This window comes from Ictidomys tridecemlineatus, chromosome 11 (genome assembly GCF_052094955.1).
Source record: "Ictidomys tridecemlineatus isolate mIctTri1 chromosome 11, mIctTri1.hap1, whole genome shotgun sequence".
Taxonomy (NCBI): Eukaryota; Metazoa; Chordata; class Mammalia; order Rodentia; family Sciuridae; genus Ictidomys; species Ictidomys tridecemlineatus.
In genome coordinates this window covers 68,551,950-68,574,619 of record NC_135487.1, presented here as the reverse complement: position 1 = coordinate 68,574,619, position 22,670 = coordinate 68,551,950, and the positions used below count along the sequence as shown (strand labels likewise).

General features: G+C 37.7%; 1 protein-coding gene across 1 annotated transcript in view; it reads left to right on the top strand.

The window, feature by feature from the left end:
- The window catches only part of Ddah1 (dimethylarginine dimethylaminohydrolase 1), a 135,950-nt gene that overhangs the window by 87,143 nt on the left and 26,137 nt on the right, over positions 1–22,670 (top strand). The window contains exons 2-4 of the mRNA XM_005334065.4: positions 9,372–9,471; positions 15,740–15,813; positions 16,653–16,772. Coding sequence (XP_005334122.2) covers positions 9,372–9,471; positions 15,740–15,813; positions 16,653–16,772 — 294 coding nt within the window. The remainder of the gene's footprint in view (positions 1–9,371; positions 9,472–15,739; positions 15,814–16,652; positions 16,773–22,670) is intronic.

Genomic DNA, 22,670 nt, shown 5'->3' with positions numbered 1-22,670 from the left:
TATTTTTTAGTTCTCAGTGGACACAACATCTTTGTTGGTATGTGGTGCTGAGGATCAAACCCGGGCCGCATGCATGGCAGGCGAGCGCGCTACCGCTTGAGCCACATCCCCAGCCCTGGGGTGTTTTCAATAAACTCAATGTGAGGAAAAGAGGATTACGCATTTATGCCTACCAAAAACTGTTTATAGAGAGTACAAGTCTTAGAAATGTAGAACTGGAAATGACCTCATTTTAAGCTTTGCCCTCTCATTGTACAAGTATGGAAGCAAAGGTGCTAAATATCCTCATTAATTTTTAGTACTTGTCACTAGAAAGAAGCCAATAAGCTTAGAAAACAATGAGAAAAAAATACAATGGATATGTAACAGTCTGAGGGAAATGTTTTAAAACTCTTATTCACCTAGGTTATTTTTTATAAAAGTTCAAAAAGAGGGAAAATGAGCTAAGTATTTATAAAATCTTGTGTATGTTGACTTTTATAAACATAAAGATTTACCAGAATAATCATGGGATTAATGACATTTACTTGACTCTGATGAGTTTTGAAATTTTCAATTATTGAGTAGTTTCCTGTTCTATGGACCATTTTCCTAATACAATAAGCCCTTCATTAACTAATCAGAGACTATAGTGAGCTATTTACAATCTGAGGATCATCCAGAATTTTCTTTTTCTTCTAAGGAATTTCGGAAGACCTACCAGCAGGAATAAATACTATAAACATTTTGATTTTTTTTAACTTAAATGCCACTTCCTCAGAGAGTCCTTCCTCATCTGAATTATGCCCCTGTCTTATATCTCAAACATGTAGTGTTCCACACCTGCTACAGTTCCTTTGTTGCCTTTATCATAATGTTTAACTGTATGTGGCATGTGTGAATGTTCCCTTTCTGTTACCATAAGGGTACTAACTATATGTCAGGGGAAATTTTGATAGCTACTGACCATTGCCTAGCATGATGTCTAGCTCTCAATACTGAACACTTACTAAATGAATGAAAACTAGAGTAAGATTGGGGTGACCCAGACATGTTTTTGCTTTTTATTACTATGTATATACATGTATGCATATGCTTTGGTCATTTTACCCCATGTGTGTGTGTGTGTTGGATTTATAAATTAAACAGTATTGCAACTTGTTTTATGCATTTTAAAATTTTGACTTTACAACATTTCAGTAGGTAATGGATTAAGGAAGTTGGTGTGTCTAGGACCTCTAAACTCATTTAAGACATAGTTTTCTTGGGAATTTCTTAGGAACATCTTATGAAATGGTACACCATATTTGGAACAAACAACTTGGAGATAAACTTTTAATTCAACTTTTCTGCTTCTGACTACAGGCCTTTACAAGTATATGCTTAAATAAAATCTGTTTAAATTTGGAGTTTCCTGTATTAGTCTTCTATAGCTGTATAATAAATCACCTAAACATAGCAACTTAAAGGAACATCTGTTTATCATCTCACAGTTTTTGCAGGTCAGAAATTTGGTCATAGTGTATCTGGCTTCTTTGGTCAGGGTTATACAAGGCCACAGTTGAGGTGTCAGCTGGGCTATGTTCTCATCTGGAGCTTTGGTCCTCTTCCAAGCCCATTCAGATTGTTGGCACAATTCCATACCTTGTGGTTTTAGGACTAACAACCTGCATTTTTTTTTTCTGGGATTGTTCTCAGTTCCTAGAGGCTGCCCTGTAACCATCCTACATTGGCAATTCATGCTGATTGCTTTTTTCAGAACAGAGTCAGAACATCTTTCTGACTTGTTCCTTGAGACCCCCTTTCTGAGCTCCCCTTATTAGGTCAGAGCCAACAGGGACATGCTCCCTTTTGATTAACTTAAGCCAACTGATTAGTTACCTTAATAACAAACATCTGCAAAATATCTTTGCTTATGTCGTGTAATGTAACCTTATCACAGGAGTGATGGTCCCATCAAATTAACAGGTCCTTTCTGCACTCAAAGGGGGAAGTTTGAACAGGGTATGCATATAAGGGGCAGCATTCTTGGACACCATCCTGGAATTCCACCAGCCATAATTCACAGTGTGGTCAAAACTCTTCTCATCTTTTTAAACTTATCATATTGGTTTGAAGTGCATCTGGGTGTCCACTGCTATTGTAACTTCATTAATTTAAAACACATATCATTGATTATTCCATAAATAACACCTCATAATCTGATGCTTGAATTAGTAGCTCCCAAACTTCATTAGCTTTAGTTTGTGTATGCTTGGAAAAACATAATTCAGGATCTTTAGAAACCAAACCCAGGTTCAGACAGCTGCAGCACATAGTCTCTGCCCTCCATTTCTTCAGAATGCTGTAGTCCATCTTTTTTGTTCAAGTGAATAATAATAATGAGTATGATCTGTTTTTGAACAGATTTTGATAGCTCCTCACAATCATTCTAACATTTGTTTCCATTTGAGTGCACAGTAGGTGACTAAATTATCTTTTTGTTAATGACAATATTGTAGAGGAAAGAATAATTAAAACTTCAGAGCATAGCCCTCAAAACTTAAATTTCAGCTCTGCTGATTACTTCCTGAGACTTTGGGCACGCTATCTACCCTACCTCCATTTCTTAATTTCTAAAAGAGAAACAATGCTTGTTCTTGCTTCATTAGGTTGTAAGAATTATATAAATGAAATATGAGTTCTTTTAGGGTGCCTGGCATATAGGAAGACTATATACATGTTTGCTATTATCATTGCTAATTTTTTAAGGAGAGAAAGAGAGAATTTTTAATATTTATTTTTCAGTTTTCAGTGGACACAACATCTTTATTTTATGTGGTGCTGAGGATCGAACCCAGCGCCTCGCACATGCCAGGCAAGCGTGTTACTGCTTGAGCCACATCCCCAGCCCCATCATTGCTAATTTTTAAATTAGCAATATAAATTCCTCTGAAAACCTTTGTCCTACATTTAGACTAGAGAAGAGGATTCCAATATGTTTTTATTTAGAAATTAAGACTGAGTTGTTTGGTATGTTAAACCTCTCTTTGATCCTACTTTTATTGGTCGTTTTGGTTAATTTTAGTAATTTAATCAGCACATGTGGAAAAGTTAAGAAATGAACCACTAAGACATCCCAAAATTGAAGGGTGGTAGTTAACATGCAGGCTTTCTTTGGTAAACATCCCTGGTGTGGTTTGCACATTCTATTCATATTACTTAGTGTTCTTAATCTCTGGGTAACTTAACATCCTAAGACCCTAATTTATAGGAATTTCATTTACCTCTGATTTGAAGAGCTCATTGAATCCAAAGCCACTTTGGCACAGGATCTTGTAATATCCAGTGGACTTAAGTGTGCAGAATTGGAAAGCAGCAGACATGAGCTCCAGTTCTGATGTGGGCCAGGCTAATCACACAGTAGAGTGAGCATGGGGATAGATTCAGGAGACTTGACTCAGCAAGTCAGGTAGCTTCCCTTAGCCTCAGTTTACTCATATGTAAAATAGACATTCTAACAGGCATTCTACCCTTCCTGTGTTTTGGAGCTCCTGTAACATAACAATTAATATTCCATTTTATTAATATTCCATTTTATTTATAATGGAATATTAATTGTTATGTTACAGGAGCTCCAAAACACAGGAAGGGTAGAATATCACAAGTTGTATCTCTTCCACCAAATTGTTATCTTTCTAGGACAAGGGCGATAGCGTTAAAAAAAAAAAACAACAACAACTTTGAGGGCTGGTAAGTTGATAACCACTAAATGTTTGCTGAACTGAAATGTTAATCACATGAGAAAATATATAGGAAAGCATGATACAGACAATAAGACAATAAGTACTGACGTAAAATTAGCCAAATGTGCAGATGTGTGGATTACCAAAGAATATTAAAGTGGCATAAAGAAATGAAATGTGGCCTTTTGAATGTGACCAGGGTTGACATAGTGTGGCTTTAATGCATCAGCAAGTTCCAAGACGACTGTTCCTTGACATGCTAGAGACATTACATCAGCTTCTTGAGTGGCTTCCTCAGCATTGTCTGAGTGCCACATTTGACATGGAAAGGCACAACAAAATCAGCAACAAGTGGAGAAAAGGAAACCATTTCACCACCAACTAAGCTATGTTGCTGCTATTCAACTCTTTGGATAGGATGACAGCATCATTTCAAAGGCTTTTATAATGTGAGCAGTCTTAAAAGAACTTGGAAAATGTAAGTAGGCATTGAAAACAGTGGTTTGTTAGTCAGCTTTCCATTACTATCATAAATACCTGAGATAATCAACTTAGAAAGAGAAAAAGGTTATTTTGGTTCACAGTTTCATTCTACTCCATGATTAATTTTCTCTGTTGTTTTGGGTCCATGGCGAGGTAGCACATCACAGCAGGAGTGTTAAGGAGCAAAACCTCTCACCTCTTGACTGAGACATAAAAGAGGGGAAACAGAAGGGGGTTTTTTTTGTTTTTGTTTTTTTGGGTTCCTAATATCCCTTTCCATGACATGTCCTTAATGACTGGAAAACTTCCCACTCATCCTTACCTCTTAAAGGTTTTGCCACCTTCCAACGGCACCATGGGTTGTGGGCCAAGCATTTAACACAGAGGCCTTTTGGGGGACATTCTGGATCCCAACTACAACAAGTGGTGATAGTATTGACAGCATAGCTTCCAGCACAGGCAGAACTGTGGGTGACTGAGACAGATTGGCCACAGACAGGTCAACTTCAAGGGCCTCCTTTGTAGTCATAACATTTGACAGTCCACTGAGCAGAAGCAGCTAAAGGGAAGTGGTTTAGCTAACAGAGGCTGATGAATAGTCTTTGTGGAGCTGCAGCACATCGGCACATCAGGCCTGATGAGCGCACTCACCACATTCAGGGTGAAGAAGCAGAACATTCCAAATGGACATTGAAAAGACACAGCAAGAATCAACTTTGGACAGGTCACCTGGAAAATATTGTCTCTAAATAAAGAATACTAAATTAGTCACAGTATGTTGCAAGCTAATATGAACATAGCTTCCTGGGAAAACTGTATAAGGTTTTTGATTTGATTTGTTTTTCTTTATGTTAGGGAGAGTTTGGCGGGGGGTGGTGGTTGATTTTAGGTTGGGGGAAAGTTTGCAAGAAGAAAAGTAGAGTTGAACTTCTAAGGTTATTTAGTGCTGAAAGTGGTGTTTTTAATCTTTTCTTTTGAAATGTAACCAGAATCCAAACAAAAACTAAGTTACTTAAGGCCAAAATACTACTACTACTACTATTAATAATAATAATAATAATAATAATAATAATAATAATAACTCTTGGTTTTGAGTCCCACGTGGCAGGCACTGAGCTAGGTGCTTTCCATGTGTGACCTGACTTATTATTCACATAATCCCTGTTAGAAAAATGCTATCTTGTTTGCAGATGAGGAAACTGAGGCTCAGAGAGGTTAATTTATTCCAAGTCATATCACTCACAAGTCACAGAGCCAGTATCCAAATCTCTAGTACTTTACACTCACTTTGAGGGTCTGAAATGAGAAGACAGGATGATGACATCAACTTGAGAAAACAAAGGAGAGAAAGAAACTGGGTATCAAGAAAAAGAAGGAATCCTTCAGACTGATCGCATCCTTTAGAGTGGCCGCGTCCTCATAACCCATTCATATGTCTGGGCTGATGTTCTTTTGAGGTCTGTGATACATCTTACCAGTCAGGCCTACTCCGATGTGGTAACTGCAGATCACTAGTTCAAAGCAGATACTATACAAGAAATGCACCTTATTCTTTCTGGCAGCTTCCAGGAGCTGGAAGGAAATCAAATTTGAATGTTTCAAATTTAAATATAAATGTCCTTATATTTAACTTTACATTGAATTTGCAGAAAAGACTGCAGTTTTAATTTACTGGAAAGCAGATGGAATCTGTCATGGGGTGGCAAAACACAAGAAACTTGTCCAAATGTAAGAAAAAGAAACAGATTTTTTTCGTTGTGGGTCAGTTTTATAACACAAGTATCTGTGAGGATATGCACACAAGCTGGTATTTCACCAAAATAGTAAACGTTGTATCTAACATTTATTGAGCAATTAAGGTTATATGTGCTCAGAGCTTGGCATGAATTTAATAATCATGAAGAACTCAACAAGTTGGTATTATTATGAGTAAACAACCACTTTAAAGATGAACAGACCGAAGATCATCAGAATGTTAAACAAACCAAGGTCACTTAGCTAGTAAGTAGCAGAGTGGGGATTTGAACTCCAGGCCATGGATCATAGACTTTCCTAGTGTAATGACTATGAATGTGTAACCCCGATAACTACATTTTTGAACAGTGGTACTCCAGCAGAAAAGAAAAGGAGAGAGGAAGTGGAAGGGAAGATAATTACCTCAAGCCTATACCAACTCTTGGAGACCAAGATATATGGCTGAATGAGCAGCAAAGGTGGTCAGAAGCCACTGTGGCCAGGGAAGTAACCTGTGGTTAAAGGGTAGGAGGAGAAAAGTTGGAGCAACAACAAATGCAAATATAGAATAAAATGATGAAATCAAAGTGTATGAGCATGATGATGGAAGGAGAAAGGTAATTCTTGTAGAATAAGAGAATTATATATCCTACTCTAAGGTACAAATTGAGGTTTAAACTAATTAGGGCGGTTTCTCTAATTCTGTCCTTTTCGTTTCTAATTTCATGGGCTATAAACGACCCATTCAGCTCAACCTTTGGAATTAATACTGTTTGTTCTGACGGTTTCTCTGAGTAATGCAAAATTCCACTCTGTGGGGTTACTGTCGCTGCTAAAGGTTGGTGTTATAGTTTGGCTTTTTTTTTTTTTTTTTTTTTTTTTTTGGTACCTCTTGAAAGTTAATTAAGTCAGCTTTGACCATGGCTGTGTAACAACAGAATGGGCAGTTTCTTGAAGGTTCATGGTTTGGTTCTTTTCCTGCATACATTCCCACTTCTACAGTTAAAGTTCTAACTGCCCGAGTGGCTGGCTCGATTTGTGCCTGTGTGTCAGGGCAGTGCCTGGTTTGTGTGCAGCTGCCTTGGTATGCTTTGCTGGAACCTCTGTGCCAAGAGAATGCAGTTCTCTGTGGTCAGCCTATGGGGTTCAGCCTCTCTTGTTTCTTTTTCAGAACTCTCCCTGAGTTAGCATTACCAATTTGACACCATATGGTCCTGCGCTTCTCAAAACTGTTTACTTGATGTTTAAATTTTTAAAAACTCTTGTCCGTGAACTTAACTCTGAAAAAATAATGTAGTACTATCAACATTTGTGGTGTGGACCTCTCCTGATGACTTTGTGTAGATGTGACTGAACATTTAAAAAGAAAAAAAAAAAAAAAGTACTTCCCTTGCACAAAAGGCAGTTCCTTAATGTCAGTGCAGCTGTTTTGACTTTTATAAGAAAACCACAAACATTTTATCCTCTAAAACTTTAATTTTGAAAGATATAAGACTTTTTTTAAAAAAAAATACAGTGTTTCTGAAACCTATGTATAAGTAGCCTTCTTACTGTCCTTCAACACTTTAAAAGTTAAATGAAGTTCCTAACTTGAGAAGTTACATAGTTACAGACAAACTTTTCAGACCAAAATCCGTGTTACTGCTAAACTCCTAGTAACCTTTGAGATGTTAAGCTGTAATGGAAGCGGCAGCATTAGCCATAGAAACAAAAGGTGAGGGTAGCACAGTTCTCATGATCTCTCTCCCTATGGTCAGTGAATTTTCCATGGACACAGAAGCACAGAGGCCAGAAGCAAATGGTTGTGTGTTTTCCTGGGTTCACAGTAGCTCAACAAGCCATAGTAAATGCTGTTTTCTCTTTTTCCATGCTATAGCAACGATTCCATTTCCTGTTACATGGGAAAACCTATCCTGCTGTTAAAAGAAGTCACTGGATGTATTTATAACAACATTAAGACCATTTTGTCCATGGAAATAATTTTTATTGTTCTGAGTCACTCTGGTTTGTGGAATTTTAGCATGGGTTCCAGGACAAGGATGAGATGATATATTTATTTTACTTTGTGTCCTCTTTAATGTTTTTGAATGCATGAATGTCAGCCTTGTTGTCGAAGTATTTCCATATTTTTATTGCTTTAGAGCCGACTCTTGCCATATTGATGTCTCTTCATTGACAAGTCACTCTGTGTCCTCAGCATGCTACATTTTGGCAGAGCCTCCTTCTTCGCCCAGTGTGATGTGATCTCTTATTTTCCTTTCATGTCTTGTGAATGTATGTCTTTGCCATGTTAAAGATTTTGCAGACCTTCAAAACTATTTAATTTGTTTTGTTGAGTCACTGGAATGACTTTAATTAAAATTGTAAGCTTCAAAGGTCATTTGTTATGCTTTATGTTTTTTTTTTTCTTGTTTTAAAGTAAGTCTCATTAGAAATGTTCCCTAATTCAGCCCAGAATCTCCCTGTGCTGAGACACACCCCAGAATCATAGAGAGTTCCTGACCGTCATTTTCTAATATTCTTTAGTTTGACTGCAGTTACTATATTTGTTAATCCTCTCTCAGGAAGTAGGTTTAAGACAAGTAATCATATTAATTGCTTGAATATAAACTTAAATAACAATTTAGATTTACAGAGAAGGCTTGGAAGTTCTGGCATTTTAGAAAACACTTGAGCCAGGCACAGTGGTACACACCTGTAATACCAGCAACACAGGACACTGAGGCAGGAGGATCTCAAGTTCAAAACCAGCCTCAGCAATTTAGCAAGGCCCTAAGTAACTCAGTGAGACCCTATCTCAAAATAAAACATAAAAAGGACTGGGGATGTGACTCAGTGGTTAAGTACCCCTGGGTTCAATTTCTGGTACTAAAAAAATAATAATAATAGGAAACAATGGCCACCTATAGATTGAAATTTCAAGTTGTTAGTTATTGATTTTCCTTCCATTATTATTCTGTATGTGTGTTATTCTGACTCACCAAGTGACTTAGGCTGAAAATTAAGATCTTGTTCTTTCTGGCAAAGATATGTGGACTATGTCACTTGCCTCTTGCCGTTTTTGACTTACATGCCCTATAAAAGGTCAGCTTCCAGTAGTGTCCTAACTGGTCAGCATTAACAGTATCCTAGATAGTGAGTTACCCTCCTCCAAAAAAGGAGACTAATATTAATTAAATCTTAGACTAAAAGGGAACCAAATGGGTAATTTCTAACAGATAATTTCTTCTCTTACAAATTGTCATGACTTATCCTGTGATCTTGCACTATATAACATACGTTTCCTATATACATAAAGATGAGAGAGTGAGTGTGTATCTGTGTGTGTGTGTGTGTGTGTGTGCACGCGCTTACATAGGAGGAAGACAGTGCTCAGAAGTTTTCAGAAATTGGTTTTTGTATTAGGAAATGGTATGCTACTAATATGAATTGTTTGTTTTTTTTTAACAGGTTGACATGATGAAAGAAGCATTAGAAAAACTTCAGCTTAATATAGTAGAGATGAAGGATGAAAATGCAACCTTAGATGGTGGAGATGTCTTATTCACAGGTATAGTTACATTTATTTTTTTCTGTCCAAAAATACTTTCACTACCTTAATCATACTCATTTTCTTATAGTTTTTATTTTACTTACTGAAGAAATGGATGCTAAATGCCGAGAATTTGACAAATACAGAAAAGCACAATGAAGAAAAAATTGACCTTCCATTAAGAGATAATCACTTTAACATTTGGTTGTTCATTCTTTCAATACTTTTGTTTGCATATATTTGCATATTCTGACAAGAATGTTATTGGTAGGTAGATGATTAATATGTATTTTGCTTCTATGTTCTTCTACAATTGATTGTATGAGTGGCATAGTTTTGCATCTAGTGACTCTATGTCTGGTTTGTATTTAGAGGATTCTAAATTCTAGATTAGTGTCATTTACAAATAATTTTCTCTCCAGATGGCAAGAGGAATTCAAATAATTTTCTATACAAATTGACTTGGCTTAATGCCAGTTGAGTAATAGCAGACAAAATATAAATGTTAATGTTATTATTGATCTAACAGAATTGCTTTGTACAATCAGTTTAATATGGCTATTAAAGAAACAGTAAATTTAGGATTTAACCTTTCTAATTCTTTTTGATCACAGGACTATTGTTTTATAAAAATCATGTATAAAATTTGGACCCCCACATTCATCTTGATTATATTGAAGAGCAAGATAATAGTAATTTTTAAGTCATACCAAGAGTTTATTTTCCTCTGAATGTCAGAGGATGAATACCTGTTTCACCAGTGTAGCCCAAAGAGCAAAGGCTGGTTCTCAGGAATCTGGAAAGCAGCCTCCCTCATGTGACCCACTGAAAACACAAAGCTTAATATTTTAACTGTTGTGTATTTATATTGAATCCCGTGTATACAGCAGAAGATAGCCTTCCTTATTTTCATCTAGAAATGTTTTTGTGTTGCTTACATTTGGATTTACCTAGTTTTCCTGGGGGAGGAGTGTGTTTATTCTCTGCTCAGTGTCCTGTGCCTAGGGCTGAGGCCATTGTGTTGCCCAGCTCCAGGGGGCACCATTCCACCAACAGCTCTGTGAATAGATCCCTCTAGAGCTATGCACTGCAGGGCCTGTGCTGCCATGGACAGAGCTGCTAGTGGCCCTGCTGCTGGGGTGTGGTCTGCCGCACACTGAGCCTTCAGACGCAGAACAAGGGGTCGAGGAGGCTCAGGCTGCATTCTTAGCTCTGACTGTGTCTGGCAAAACACAGGCATTCTTCAACTCTACCCAGTAAGTCCTCCCCACCCCCCACTTAGATTATCCTTTGAGCCTCCCATTGATGGCACTTTCATTCTTTTTGACAGCCCAGAACAACAGCTTGTTTCACTTAGAAAATAGTTTTGTGAAAAGCTGGATGTATAAATCACACTTCCTTAACGATACTTTTTTTAAAAAACAGAAATAGTCATATAATACACAACTTATTGTAAGCAGATATGGATCACATTTGCAGTACAGCTTAAAACAAGCGATGTTCACAGCCATTTAGTTGTCTTCACAGCTGAGCTGCACAACTACCCTAAAATCTCTTCAACGGGAAGGCGCAGAAGGAATCCCTTCCTACATGGTCCACAGTCTTTCCACAGCATTTCAAGCCCAGTGCTTTCCCCCATATTCTAATTAGGCACTAAGTACTAAGGCTTACCTTTGATACACTCTGTAGTTTTTTTTTTTTTTTACTTGCTATATTCAGTATATAAACTACCATCTTAGGTATTATATTGAAAGTTGAGATAATGTTGGGACGTCTTTGCTTGGCATCTCATTCAAACCCGATGTTATGTCCTGCTTTCTTTCTCCAACTTCTGAAGTTTTCTTTCTTCCCTCATTTTTTATTGTGGTAAAACATGACATAAAATTTGCCATTTTCACCATTTTTAAGTGTACAATTCATGGGGCAATAATCGCATTCACAATAGTATGCAATATTACCACTCAATTTTTTGGATTATACAGAATTGTATAAGAAAATCTGTAGCACTTTCCATGTGTTCTGTGCCCTCTTCCTTCTGTAACTCAAGATTCATTAATAATTTATCAGGAAATGGACAGAAGGAGAGCTGCTTTCCAATTCCAGTTCCTGCTGGGAAATCTGTCAGTCAGGCAAGCAGCTACGGGCTAAAACAGTTTTCATTCCCTTTCTCTTGAATAAATAACATTGGCTTATCTCTACTTTTATTTATGTATTTTTGTGAAATATAGAGTGCATAAAAATGAATTGTAAAATGTGTATGTACTGCTTTGAAGACCAAAAAGAAAATGAACACCTGGGTACTCACCCCTGGCTTATGAAATAGAGTATTACCAGGACTACAGAAACACTTGGGGTCCCCCCATCCCAATCTCTCCCTCCTCCCAGCCTCAAGAAATCACTGCTCAGTTTTGCTTGTCTTACAGCTTTTTTATTATTAGTGTCCCACTATATGAACTCTTGCATGAATTTTTCTACTTTTGATTCAAGTCGATGTGTGTAGCTGCAGTTCATTTTCAATGCTGGCTAGTACTCTGTAGAATTATACCACAATGTATTTATGCACTTTCTGGTGATGTATATTTTGGGTATTTTCTGGTTCTTCTCTACTATTATCTTCAATACTGCTATGTTAATTTCTGTATGTATCTCCTGCAGACATGTATAAGAGTTCCTCTAAGGTCAACATTGGGAAATGAATTCCGGGTTACAGGGTAAATTCTTTCTTTCTTCCAATGAAATGATTATTTGATTTTCTTCTTTAATCTGAAACATGGTTAATTATATTAATCAATTTTCTGGTAGTTGACCAGTCTTGCATCTCCGGGTTGAAATCAAACTTGATCATGATTAATTCACTGTTTCATAGAGTATTGGAATTAGTTTGCTAACATTTTGTTAAGACTTTATTTCATGTCCTATAATTTTTTCTTTCTTGTTATTCTTGTCTGTTTTTGGTAAAGTGTTATATTAGTCTCATGAAAAATATTAAGGGATGTTTCTTGTTTTTCTGTTCTCTGGAATCAGTACCAATTGAACTGTGTATTCCTTGAGCTGTGGTAGGTAGGACACGTCCATAAACAGTGTCTAGTGCCTTCTTTGCAGGGATGATTTTAAACTGGTTCACTTCTTTTAAAGATAATATGACGAGGCTTCCCTGAGTCCATTTAGAAGCATTCCATTTTTCTAGGACTTTATCTGTTTTATGTAAAATTTTCAAAATGTTGGATATAAAGTTATTCCTGTCTTCTGATGTTTGTTTAAGCTTCACAGCAACGGTAGCTATATTCCTTTTTCATTTGTGATATTTATGCCATCTGCCTGGCTGCCTGCCCCCTTCCTTCTTTCCTTCCTTCCTTCCTTCCTTCCTTCCTTCCTGCCTACCTACCTGCCTGAAGTTGGTCAATTTTATTAACCTTTTCAAAGGACCGGCTACTGGATTCGTTGAACTCTCTCTCTTGAATATTTCCTTTATTTATTTCCTTCTTTCAGATTTCTTTGTTTTATTGGATTCTTTTTCCCCCTACATCTCAAGTTGGAATTTTATCTCATTAATTTTGAATCTTTCATCTTCACTAAATAAGCATTTTCTTCCAAGTACAACTTCAGAGAATCTTTTTTTAAAATTTTTGTTATCATTTAGTTCCAAATGTTTTTAAATTTACATTATGATTTAATTGTTGACTCGTGATTTAAAAAAAAAAAAAACTTGGCCATTTTTATAAGTTATTGGAACACCAACCCATCAGTCTAATGGTGGGTAGGTGAAGGAAAGACACAGCTTTTATCTTATCTTTCCTTTTACAAGTTGTATTTCAAGTAGACCCAATACTTGATTGTGATTTTCTTTTTAGAATTCCAGCCAGCAAATGCAGATCTGTAACAAAATAGTGGGTCTATGCATGATTATCAAACAATATGAAAACCATTATGTAAAGAATTGATAGAAAACTATATAATAGGAAAATTAATCTGATGCCTCCTGAAACCACTGATCCTTCTAGTCTAACTATTGAAAATGGAGCAGTCAGTCCTGTGCTTCCTTATGTAATGCAGTAGAAGCACAGCCCTACCTCTGAAGTTGTCCTAGCCAAAAAAAAAAAAAAAAAAAGATGAGATTCTAATTCAACTATCTACATTAAACTATGTTTACTAAAAATAGAAAGGATAAAGGAACGGTTTAAATGTTAAATGACATTAGGAAGCAATCGGGCAAATCTAGAATGTAGGCTAGTCAACAGATAGACTAAAAGGGCTGGGGTTTTTCCTATAAATAAATACCATAGAAGTGGGGGGAAAGAATTGGCATAGAAGAAAATGACACACAGATACCAAAAAACTATTAAATACTTCAATAGCATTTTAGTTATTTCCATCAGGAATGTCATTTAGGGGATCTTATCCGTAACACTGCCAGAAACAGAGAAGTACAACTTAACTTTTTAAAGACATAAACAGTATGCTCATCTTTGTACTTTCCTGTCATATTTAATTTTATGAAATTGAGATAGCGTGCATGCCCCTCTAAAAACATGTTAAAACTTGCTTAATACATTAAGTTTTTCTTTTTTTAAAAAAAATATTTTTTAGATGTTGATGGACCTTTGTTTTATTCATTTATTTATATGTGATGCTGAGGATCAAACCCAGTGCCTCACGTATGCTAGGCAAGCACTCTACCACTGAGCCACAACCCCCGCCCCAGTACTGAATTTTTTTTTTTAAAGTTGTATATGAGACTAATTTATAAATGTATTTTTATCTGAAAAGAATTAGTGAAACTTTATTTTGTAATTATAGCTGACTTTTTTTTTATAAAGTAATACTTTTGCCAAGGAACAGACCTGCCCCTACTTAAATTTTGATTTTTATGTCTGAGTTTTCTTAAGAGACTACACGATCATACCATTGCCAAAAAAAATTGTCATTGTGCCACAGCAGATTTGTCTGTCTGCCAACAGCATAAACCCTTGGAATTTGTCCTAACATCATTTGACCTGTGTCATTTACCCCTTTTATGAGAACAGATGAAGATTAAAGGAGTAGCATTTGTAAAGTCTGTCAAAACAGTCCCTTTTCCATAGCTATCTTCTTATGTTTATGATGATGCTCTGGGACAAAAACTCACCGATTTCTCTTTGAATAACAAAAGTAACAAAGGGTAATACTGCTAACTTGTCCTTGCTGTTACCTAATTTCTGATTAAAGATTGTGAATGTTTAATTCTTTTGTTTCCTAAATGAAAAGTGAATTTTTTATTGTGTTAAAATATACATAACATAAAATTTATCATCAGATCTATTTCTGAGGGTACAGAGGCAGTATGGATGACCTTTATGCTTTCAAGTGGAATTTTTTTCCCCCAAAGAATTAAGGGAAAATGAAAATCCCCACATTTATGTATTGCTCAACCCTATGTACAATAGTTGTCTCATTGCCTAAACTTAGAGACCATTCTTACTTAGTGTTTGCTTTCTTTATAGAAAAGTTGCAAAATTTCAGAGACATCAAACACCAAGGTCTTTCGTCCTTAACTTTTTTCACTTTGCAAATAGGTGTCTTCATGTTTGATTTGAAACAAATAGATGTATAATTTTAAAGACAGAGCTCTTAGAGACCAGACCCGAAGAGCAGTAAGCACTACACTCATGTTACCCATATGGTTTCTTCAGGCCTTACTTGATGCTTATAAGAAAAGGCCTTCATTAATAATGTTAATTAAATACATTATTCTTACAGGAGGTAACCAAGGGCAACACTGCTAACTTGTCATTGCTATTACCTAATTTCTAGTTATAGATTATGAGTATGTTTAATTCTTTTGTTTCTTAAATGAAAAGTTAATTCTTCATTGTGGTAAAATATACATAGCATAAAGTTTACCATCAGATCTGTTTCTGAGGGTACAGTTCCAGGCAGTATGGACCTTCATGCTGTTATGTACACCACCATACTTCAGGCAGTATGCCCCACCATGCAGCTCTAGGATTTTTTCATCTTCCCAAACTGAGACTCTGTGCCCATTAAACGCGCTCATTTATTTCTCCTCTCAGCTCCCGGAAACCTCCATCCTGTTTTCTGTCTCTATGAATTTGAAAAAAGCTTATTTTTAAGGGTAATAATTTGAGTTGAACTTTTTGTAAAGGGAACAGGGGGTCTTTTTGGTGGAGCTGTCCTCTGTGGCAGGAAGGAACTATGTGATGCTTTCAGGTCAGTATTTATAGATAAAAGAAATAGTGCACAGTCACTGGGGCCACACACTCACTATGTTTCATGACATCTATTATAGGCAGAGAATTTTTTGTGGGCCTTTCCAAAAGGACAAATCAACGAGGTGCTGAAATCTTGGCTGATACTTTTAAGGTAGGTAAAGGATAATTGATGCCTGGCAGAGTAATTACTTGATAAATATTCATAGAACCATTGAATCAATATGTTATGAGTAATGGTGTTTACATTTCACCAGCATGGCAAAAATAAGTCCTAGTATTTGCACATTTGCTAGAAGATTTAAACATTATCAAATTCGAATTTCTTGATAATTAAGCTTCATTAATTAATGGGAGCAACTGACAAAGTTAGTGTGACCATCCTCACTTTTCTTCCAGGATGTAATGATACAAACACCTGGCACATGTTCTTGGAACAATAAATGACACACACACACACACACACACACAAATTTGGAGATCCAGTTGACTTTTATATGAAATGTTACTTTTCTGATGAAAATCAGAGATTGCCTTTACATGGATGCCTACTATGTGCTCGAAACTGGGCTAGTATTTCACATCTCCTTTCAAGGTCCCTTTCTTGATGATCAATAGATGGGCTCTCCTGACTGCTTATGAAGGGATATAACCACTAATAAGCTCCTCTCCCCATGAGGACATGAGGCTCTGACTGAGCCACAGTTTGCACAGGGTATTGAAACCACCATCCTATAATGGTCCACTTTACAGGCCATAGAGCTGGCAAAGCTCTTGACTCAGTCATGTCTAGGAGGAAGTTCTGCTTGCTTCTCAGAGGTAGTCTTCATTGTCAACTACCCCGCATTACCAAAGCTGTGGGTCACAGTTTTTCTTCCAGATATTTGGGGCCCGACAGCCTTCAAATGAGCAAGCGCAGTTCAGGCAGGATTTAATCAGTTTTACAATTACTCTGCAATACCAAACTGCTTGTTATTCTGTTTGTCTGTGTAGGACTATGCAGTCTCCACAGTCCCTGTAGCGGATGCTTTGCATTTGAAGAGTTTCTGCAGCATGGCTGGGCCTAACCTGATTGCAATCGGGTCTAGTGAAGCTGCGCAGAAGGCCCTCAAGGTAAATACAACAACACAGTGTTTCTCCTTGCAGCAGCAGTGCCTGCTAAAGGGCTTTTCTGGTCATCTGCCAGTTGGGCAGCAATCAGGGCTGGCAGGGAGAGAACAGAGTGGCACCCGTGTGTGATATGCACTGTCGTGACCTGGCATTCATTAGAACCAGGAACACCTAAGTGTAGGAAGAGCTCTTCACTGGTGAAATATTTTTAGTCCCATGCCAGGTTTCCTTGAACAACCAGGATTCAGGATAATAAACACCAAACTCATCACAGTTATACAATCTGAGGATGAGAGGTCCTGCCCCCAGATAGAGCTCCTTGCAACATTTTCTCTCTTATGTAAGAGAGTTGGTACATAAAGGCTGGTTATATTATTCTTACCCTTCTGTTATGCCTGAACTATTTCATAATAATCTCTTAGAAGGCTCTGACTCAGAAGTACCTAAAAAGCCTAGCTTCTTCATTTGTATTTGAAGTAATTAAATTTTAGGAGAGGAAATGTCCACATTTTTTTAGCTGAGACTAACAAAGCCCAGAAAAATTGTGACTGGCCCGGTCACACTGCTAGATCAAGAGTGGAGGTAGTTGATGATAAAGACTTTCTTTTGTCACAGTGCTTTCCAGTTCAAAGATATGTTTCTTCTCTGTAACTTCAACCCAGGGAGATGATCTGAACACCCCACAAAGGCAAAAACTGTCTGTGTAGCTCGCCATTGTATTACTTCACGTTAGACCCACTGTGGGCCCTAAATAAATACCTGGTGAGTGGATGGATTGATAAATGAGGCAATATTACCTCATTTTTGCTGATAAGAAAACTAGATGGAGTGCCTCACCCCAGGTCAGAAGGCTAGCACTAAATAGTGGGGTGGGACAGCAGCCCCTTCCTCTGAGGGGGCCCTGCACATCAGTATGCATGACTTATTCAAGCACCAAAAACAGAGACTCCTCTTAGGCAAAGGGAACAGATCTGTCTGCCCCGACTTGCACAATTCATTGGTCTGCCCTTTGGGGTTCTTCCTTTTCTACCTCAGCGCTAATACGCCTGGGGCAGCGGGCTGGCAAGCAGTCATTCCCTCAAGCTGAATTTCCCCTCTGCATTATCTGCAGCTCTGGCTGGCTCAGCTGGTCTTTCTCCCTTTTCCTAAACTCTATCTTTGATGGTATTCCTGGAGATTTTAACAACTGTTGCTGAATTATCTGTCTCAAGATTTGGTATGTATCACGGTGTTTTTTTTTTTTTTTTTTTTTTTGTCTCCTTAGAGTATGTCCTTTGGTCTGTTTCATCCAGAAAACTGTGTCAACTCTCTGTGTCTAAAAATAATGTCATCTTGAAAGAAAGCATTTGATGAATCATGTCATCCAGGGGATCTAGGAAGATGGTATTTCTTCTTCGGGAGTAACTGTGGTATCTATGGCAGTCAAATTGATCTGCACATGTCTGAAATCGAATATAAAGGAAGAAGAGGGCTTAAGCTGGTCTCCCATACCATGTCTTTGAGTTCATAACTCCTTTCTGCATGGACAAATTTAAAAAGTAGCCCCTTCTTCTGTTCTGAACACTAGGTCCCTGACTCAAGCCATGCAACAGGTCCCTAACTTAGAAAGACACTAACTCAAATAGTATGGGGAAACCAACACAGAACAAAATAAGAGATAATATAATATGGCTAATTAACATGATATTATATGAAATACCCTCTAATTTCCTGTTCAAAATTCAGAGGAAAGGGGTGATTCTCTCTGGGCTAGATATTCAGAGAAGTTTCCTGGAGAAAATGGGACTATTTGTGCATCTTAAAGGACAGATGGCATTTGGCAGGATAAGAGTCTTCCAGGTGAGGGTATAACATAAGCAAAGACTAAGCAAAAGCACCTTCATGAAATATGAGCAAACCAGCCCAGCTGATCAAGGGTTTTCTTGTGGACCTCTGAATGGAGAAGGTGAGATCTAAAGAAGTCAGAACTTAAAAGTTAGGAAGACAAGATTAATAGTATAAAGCAGGAGTCTGGGCACTAACAGTCTCCACATTTCTTCCGAGATGTTAAACCAACATTTCTTTTGCAGGAAAAAACAAACAAACAAACAAACAGAAAGTTGAAGGGGGAAAACCTTGCAGTCAGACCAGAGGACCACTGATGACCTAGAAAAGAAAGCTAAGGCCCGAGTCCCATTTGTGTCTTAGCAACTCACTCCCATTTCTTCATTCATCCTTCCCTTCCATTGTCAGATTCTCTAAGACCATGTCTCTTAAGGACACCCTATGTTGACTTCATAGTCCTCCTTCCTGTAGAGTTCTTATGAGTTAGCATTAATAATGATGTTCATTCTCTACTTGAAACCTGTGTCAGAAGCTATAAATAGTCCTCACAAGCTCGAAAGGCATTCTTTGGAGATTGAATTTTCCATCAGCAAATGTGCTGCCTAAACCATCGGCCTGTGGAGTTGGCAAATGACCACCCACCGTGTTCCTACCATCAAAAACGTCCTTTTTACTTTGTAGTGAGAGCAGGAGGACAAACTGAATGAGAGAACAATCAGATCTGCCAGAGGGAAGGAACTCAGGTCAGAAATGGGTGGGTTGGTGAAATTCATATTTAGGTAAACCAATTATTTGAGAACAGTCTGTCTCCTGAATTAGAGCCATCCATAAAATAAATAATTGGGTAAATCCTACTACTAACATGGAGTCATAAATACTGATGTAGACAGAGAAAACATAGGTAGATATAGACACAAATATCATTTACAAATGCAATATTATTGGTTTATTTCCCCCATTTTTCAGGTCAAAATACTGAGAGCTGATGAAATAAGCATTTTGAATAGGATCTTATGGTTCCAGAATCACATTTCCTGGGCCCTAATTTCTCTTCATCTCAATTGCCCACTCTGTTAGTTAGCTTTCCTTTGCTGTGAAAAATATCTGAGATAAATCAACTTAAAGAGATTTATCTTTTTTGTTTGTTTGTTTGTTTGTTTTTAAAGTGCTGGGAATTGAACCCATGCATACTAGGCAAAAAGATTTATCTTGCTTGGCCATGTTTCTTTGGGTCTGGAGTAAAGGAGAACATCATGGTGGGAAATGCATGACAGAGCATAGCTGCTGACCTCTTGGCAATGGGGAAACAGAGGGAGGGGTCAGTGGTCCCAATGCCCGCTTCAAGGGCATATCCCCCAGTGACCTAACTCTCTTCTACTAGCCCCACCTCCTAAAATTCTACCACCTTTCAGTAGCATCATGGCTGAGGATCCAAGCCTTTGACTTGTGGAATTTTTTTTTTTTTAACACAATGAAGTTTTTGTTTTTGTTTTGGTACTAGGAATTGAATCCAGGAGCACTTAACTACTGAGCCATATCCCCAGCCTTTTTAATTTTTTATTTTGAGACAAGGTCTCCTTAAGTTTCTTAGAACCTGCCTAAGTTGCCTAGGCTGGCTTTGAACTTGTGATCCTCCTGCCTCAGCTTCCTGACTTGCTGGGATTATAGGAATGTGCCACCTCATCTGGCTGACACATGAACTTTTGAGGGACAGTTAAGACCCAAACTATAGTACCCATCCCATCTACACATTCTTTTTCTGCTGGAAACCCTTTAGAAATTATTTTACACTGGATTTGTTCTAGTGGAGCTCTCTCTCTCTTTTTTTTTCCTTTAATTTTTATTGTTGGTTGTTCAAAACATTACATAGTTCTTGACATATCATATTTCACACTTTGATTCAAGTGGGTTATGAACTCCCATTTTTATCCCGTATACAGATTGCAGCATCCTCCTGCCCTCTCTCTCCAGCTCTTCCTCCTCTTCCCACTTTTTACTGGTATCCAGGATTTGACTGGTCTTAGGGAAGGAATGAGTTCTGTCCCAGATGTCTATTTTTCCTCTTGCAAACCTTGATGTGGTCCTTGCCTCTGTAAAAAGCAGTCCTGGCCCTTTAGGCATCTTTTTGAAAGGCAAATTATTTAAACAGAGGTGAATTGTACTTTCCTGTGCTACACACTGAAAGCTTGATTACTTCCCACATCTGTCACTGCACTCTGAGTACTGGTTTCCTTCAGAGTCTGAAAGCAATTTCTTACATATTCATGTAAAGCGGAGAGCCCAAGGGTTTCTGGGTGGTCTTATTGCATTTGAAACACTTTGCAATGGCTGCAATCTATTCTTGGTTAATGAAGTGGGTTCTTAATGGAGATAGTCATCATACCTGTCTAGGTTGTAGTACATTTAATAGTGTGTGCATTGTGTACTTAAATGAAATCATCCATCTGGGAAGATTTTAGCAACTCTCTGCTAAAAGGCCCAGAATACATTTAATACAGGGTACCAACCTTGCAATGGAGAAAGAAGGACATATTATTATTAAAATATTTTACTTTGGTATGGCCAAGGTACTGGAAGTTAGATTGATTTGATCCAATTCTTAAAGACATTTAACCTCAGATTTGTTATTTAATCAAAATTTGTCTTTAGAGCAACCTGTTCATTCTGTAGATTTCTCCTTCATTTTCCATCATTTCCTTCATGCCCCTGGACAACTGCCACCTTCATCCTACCCCTCTACCTATAAAAAGGAATAAAGTAAGATTTATACACAGGCATCAGACCCACTGGCCACCTTCCAGAAGAAATGTCTGTCTTCTCAAAGATGAGCACTCACTGCACCACAGCTGGAACTTCTGTCCACAAACACAACCCGAGCAATACAAGTCAACCTCCAAAGAATACACAGTGTCATTTATTCATATAAAGTTAAATAACAGGCAAAACTATTCTATACTGTTAGCTGTCAGAGCAGTGGTTACTTTAAGAGAGGGAGAGAGGGAGTCATGGTCCAGAAGGTCATTTTGTATGTTGGACTTTAATTTTTTAAAACTTTATGAAAAATACATCTATTGTTGGAAGTAGGCTATGGCTGAGTTAGAGAAATAATTCCCTAATAGTGAGATCTACCTCTCAAACCCCTGCTTTTTTCTTCTGCATAATGCCTGTCTTTTCTAAGGGCTAGCCTATTTTAATTTCTTTTTTTTTTTTTTTTTTTTTTTTTGGTGGTGGTGGTTCTGAGGATTGAACCCAGGGCCTTATGCCTGTGAGGCAAGCAGTCTGCCAACTGAGCTATATCCCAAGCCCTTAAATTTTTTTTTTTAATTAAGGAAAAAAGAAAGACATTATAAGAGTAAATTCATACCGTACCTCACCCCATTCTTTTTTTTTAGATCCTGTACAAAATCAATTGCCTTCCTTTCCAAGAACCTGGATTAATTACATGCTCTCTGTCAGAGGAGGACAGATTGTAATATCTGCCCTCAGGAGGGACTCACAGTAATTTTCAGTAATGATTTTTAACTCAGTCTCCTTGGCAGCATTCAGTCCTTCAGTCATCTTGGGATGGGGGGGAGGAAGACTGAAGGAGGTGGGAGGGAAGAGAAGGAGTGGGGCTGGGGGCAGGGAGCAGGAAGACAAAGTGGTAACCTTTTGCTAAAACTCCTGAAACTAATCAGATGAGGAAGCTGCTGCCCAGCCTCAGGGACTGCAGCACTGACGTGCAGGGACTCTGCCACCTGCTGGCTGGGTAGCAGGAGGAGCCGTCTCACCTTTCTAACCCTGTGCAAGAGACTGTTTTCTCCTTTGGGCATCTACAGTTTGGTTTAGTGCCTTTCTTTCTTCTTTTCTTTCTTTCTCTTATTAGTAATTGTGTTTCTTTGTATCAATGAATTATTATTTTAAAATAGAATTTTGAGATCACCACTCTACTTTTTTCATGTCTTTGTCATGTAAATGGAGCTGAAATACAGTAAGTGGAATTCCAATAGGCTTGTAATTTTAAATTAAAATGCCCACAATGCATCTGGATGGAAATGTCTTTTAGGTTTTTGATCTACTTCCTGAAATAACTGACTG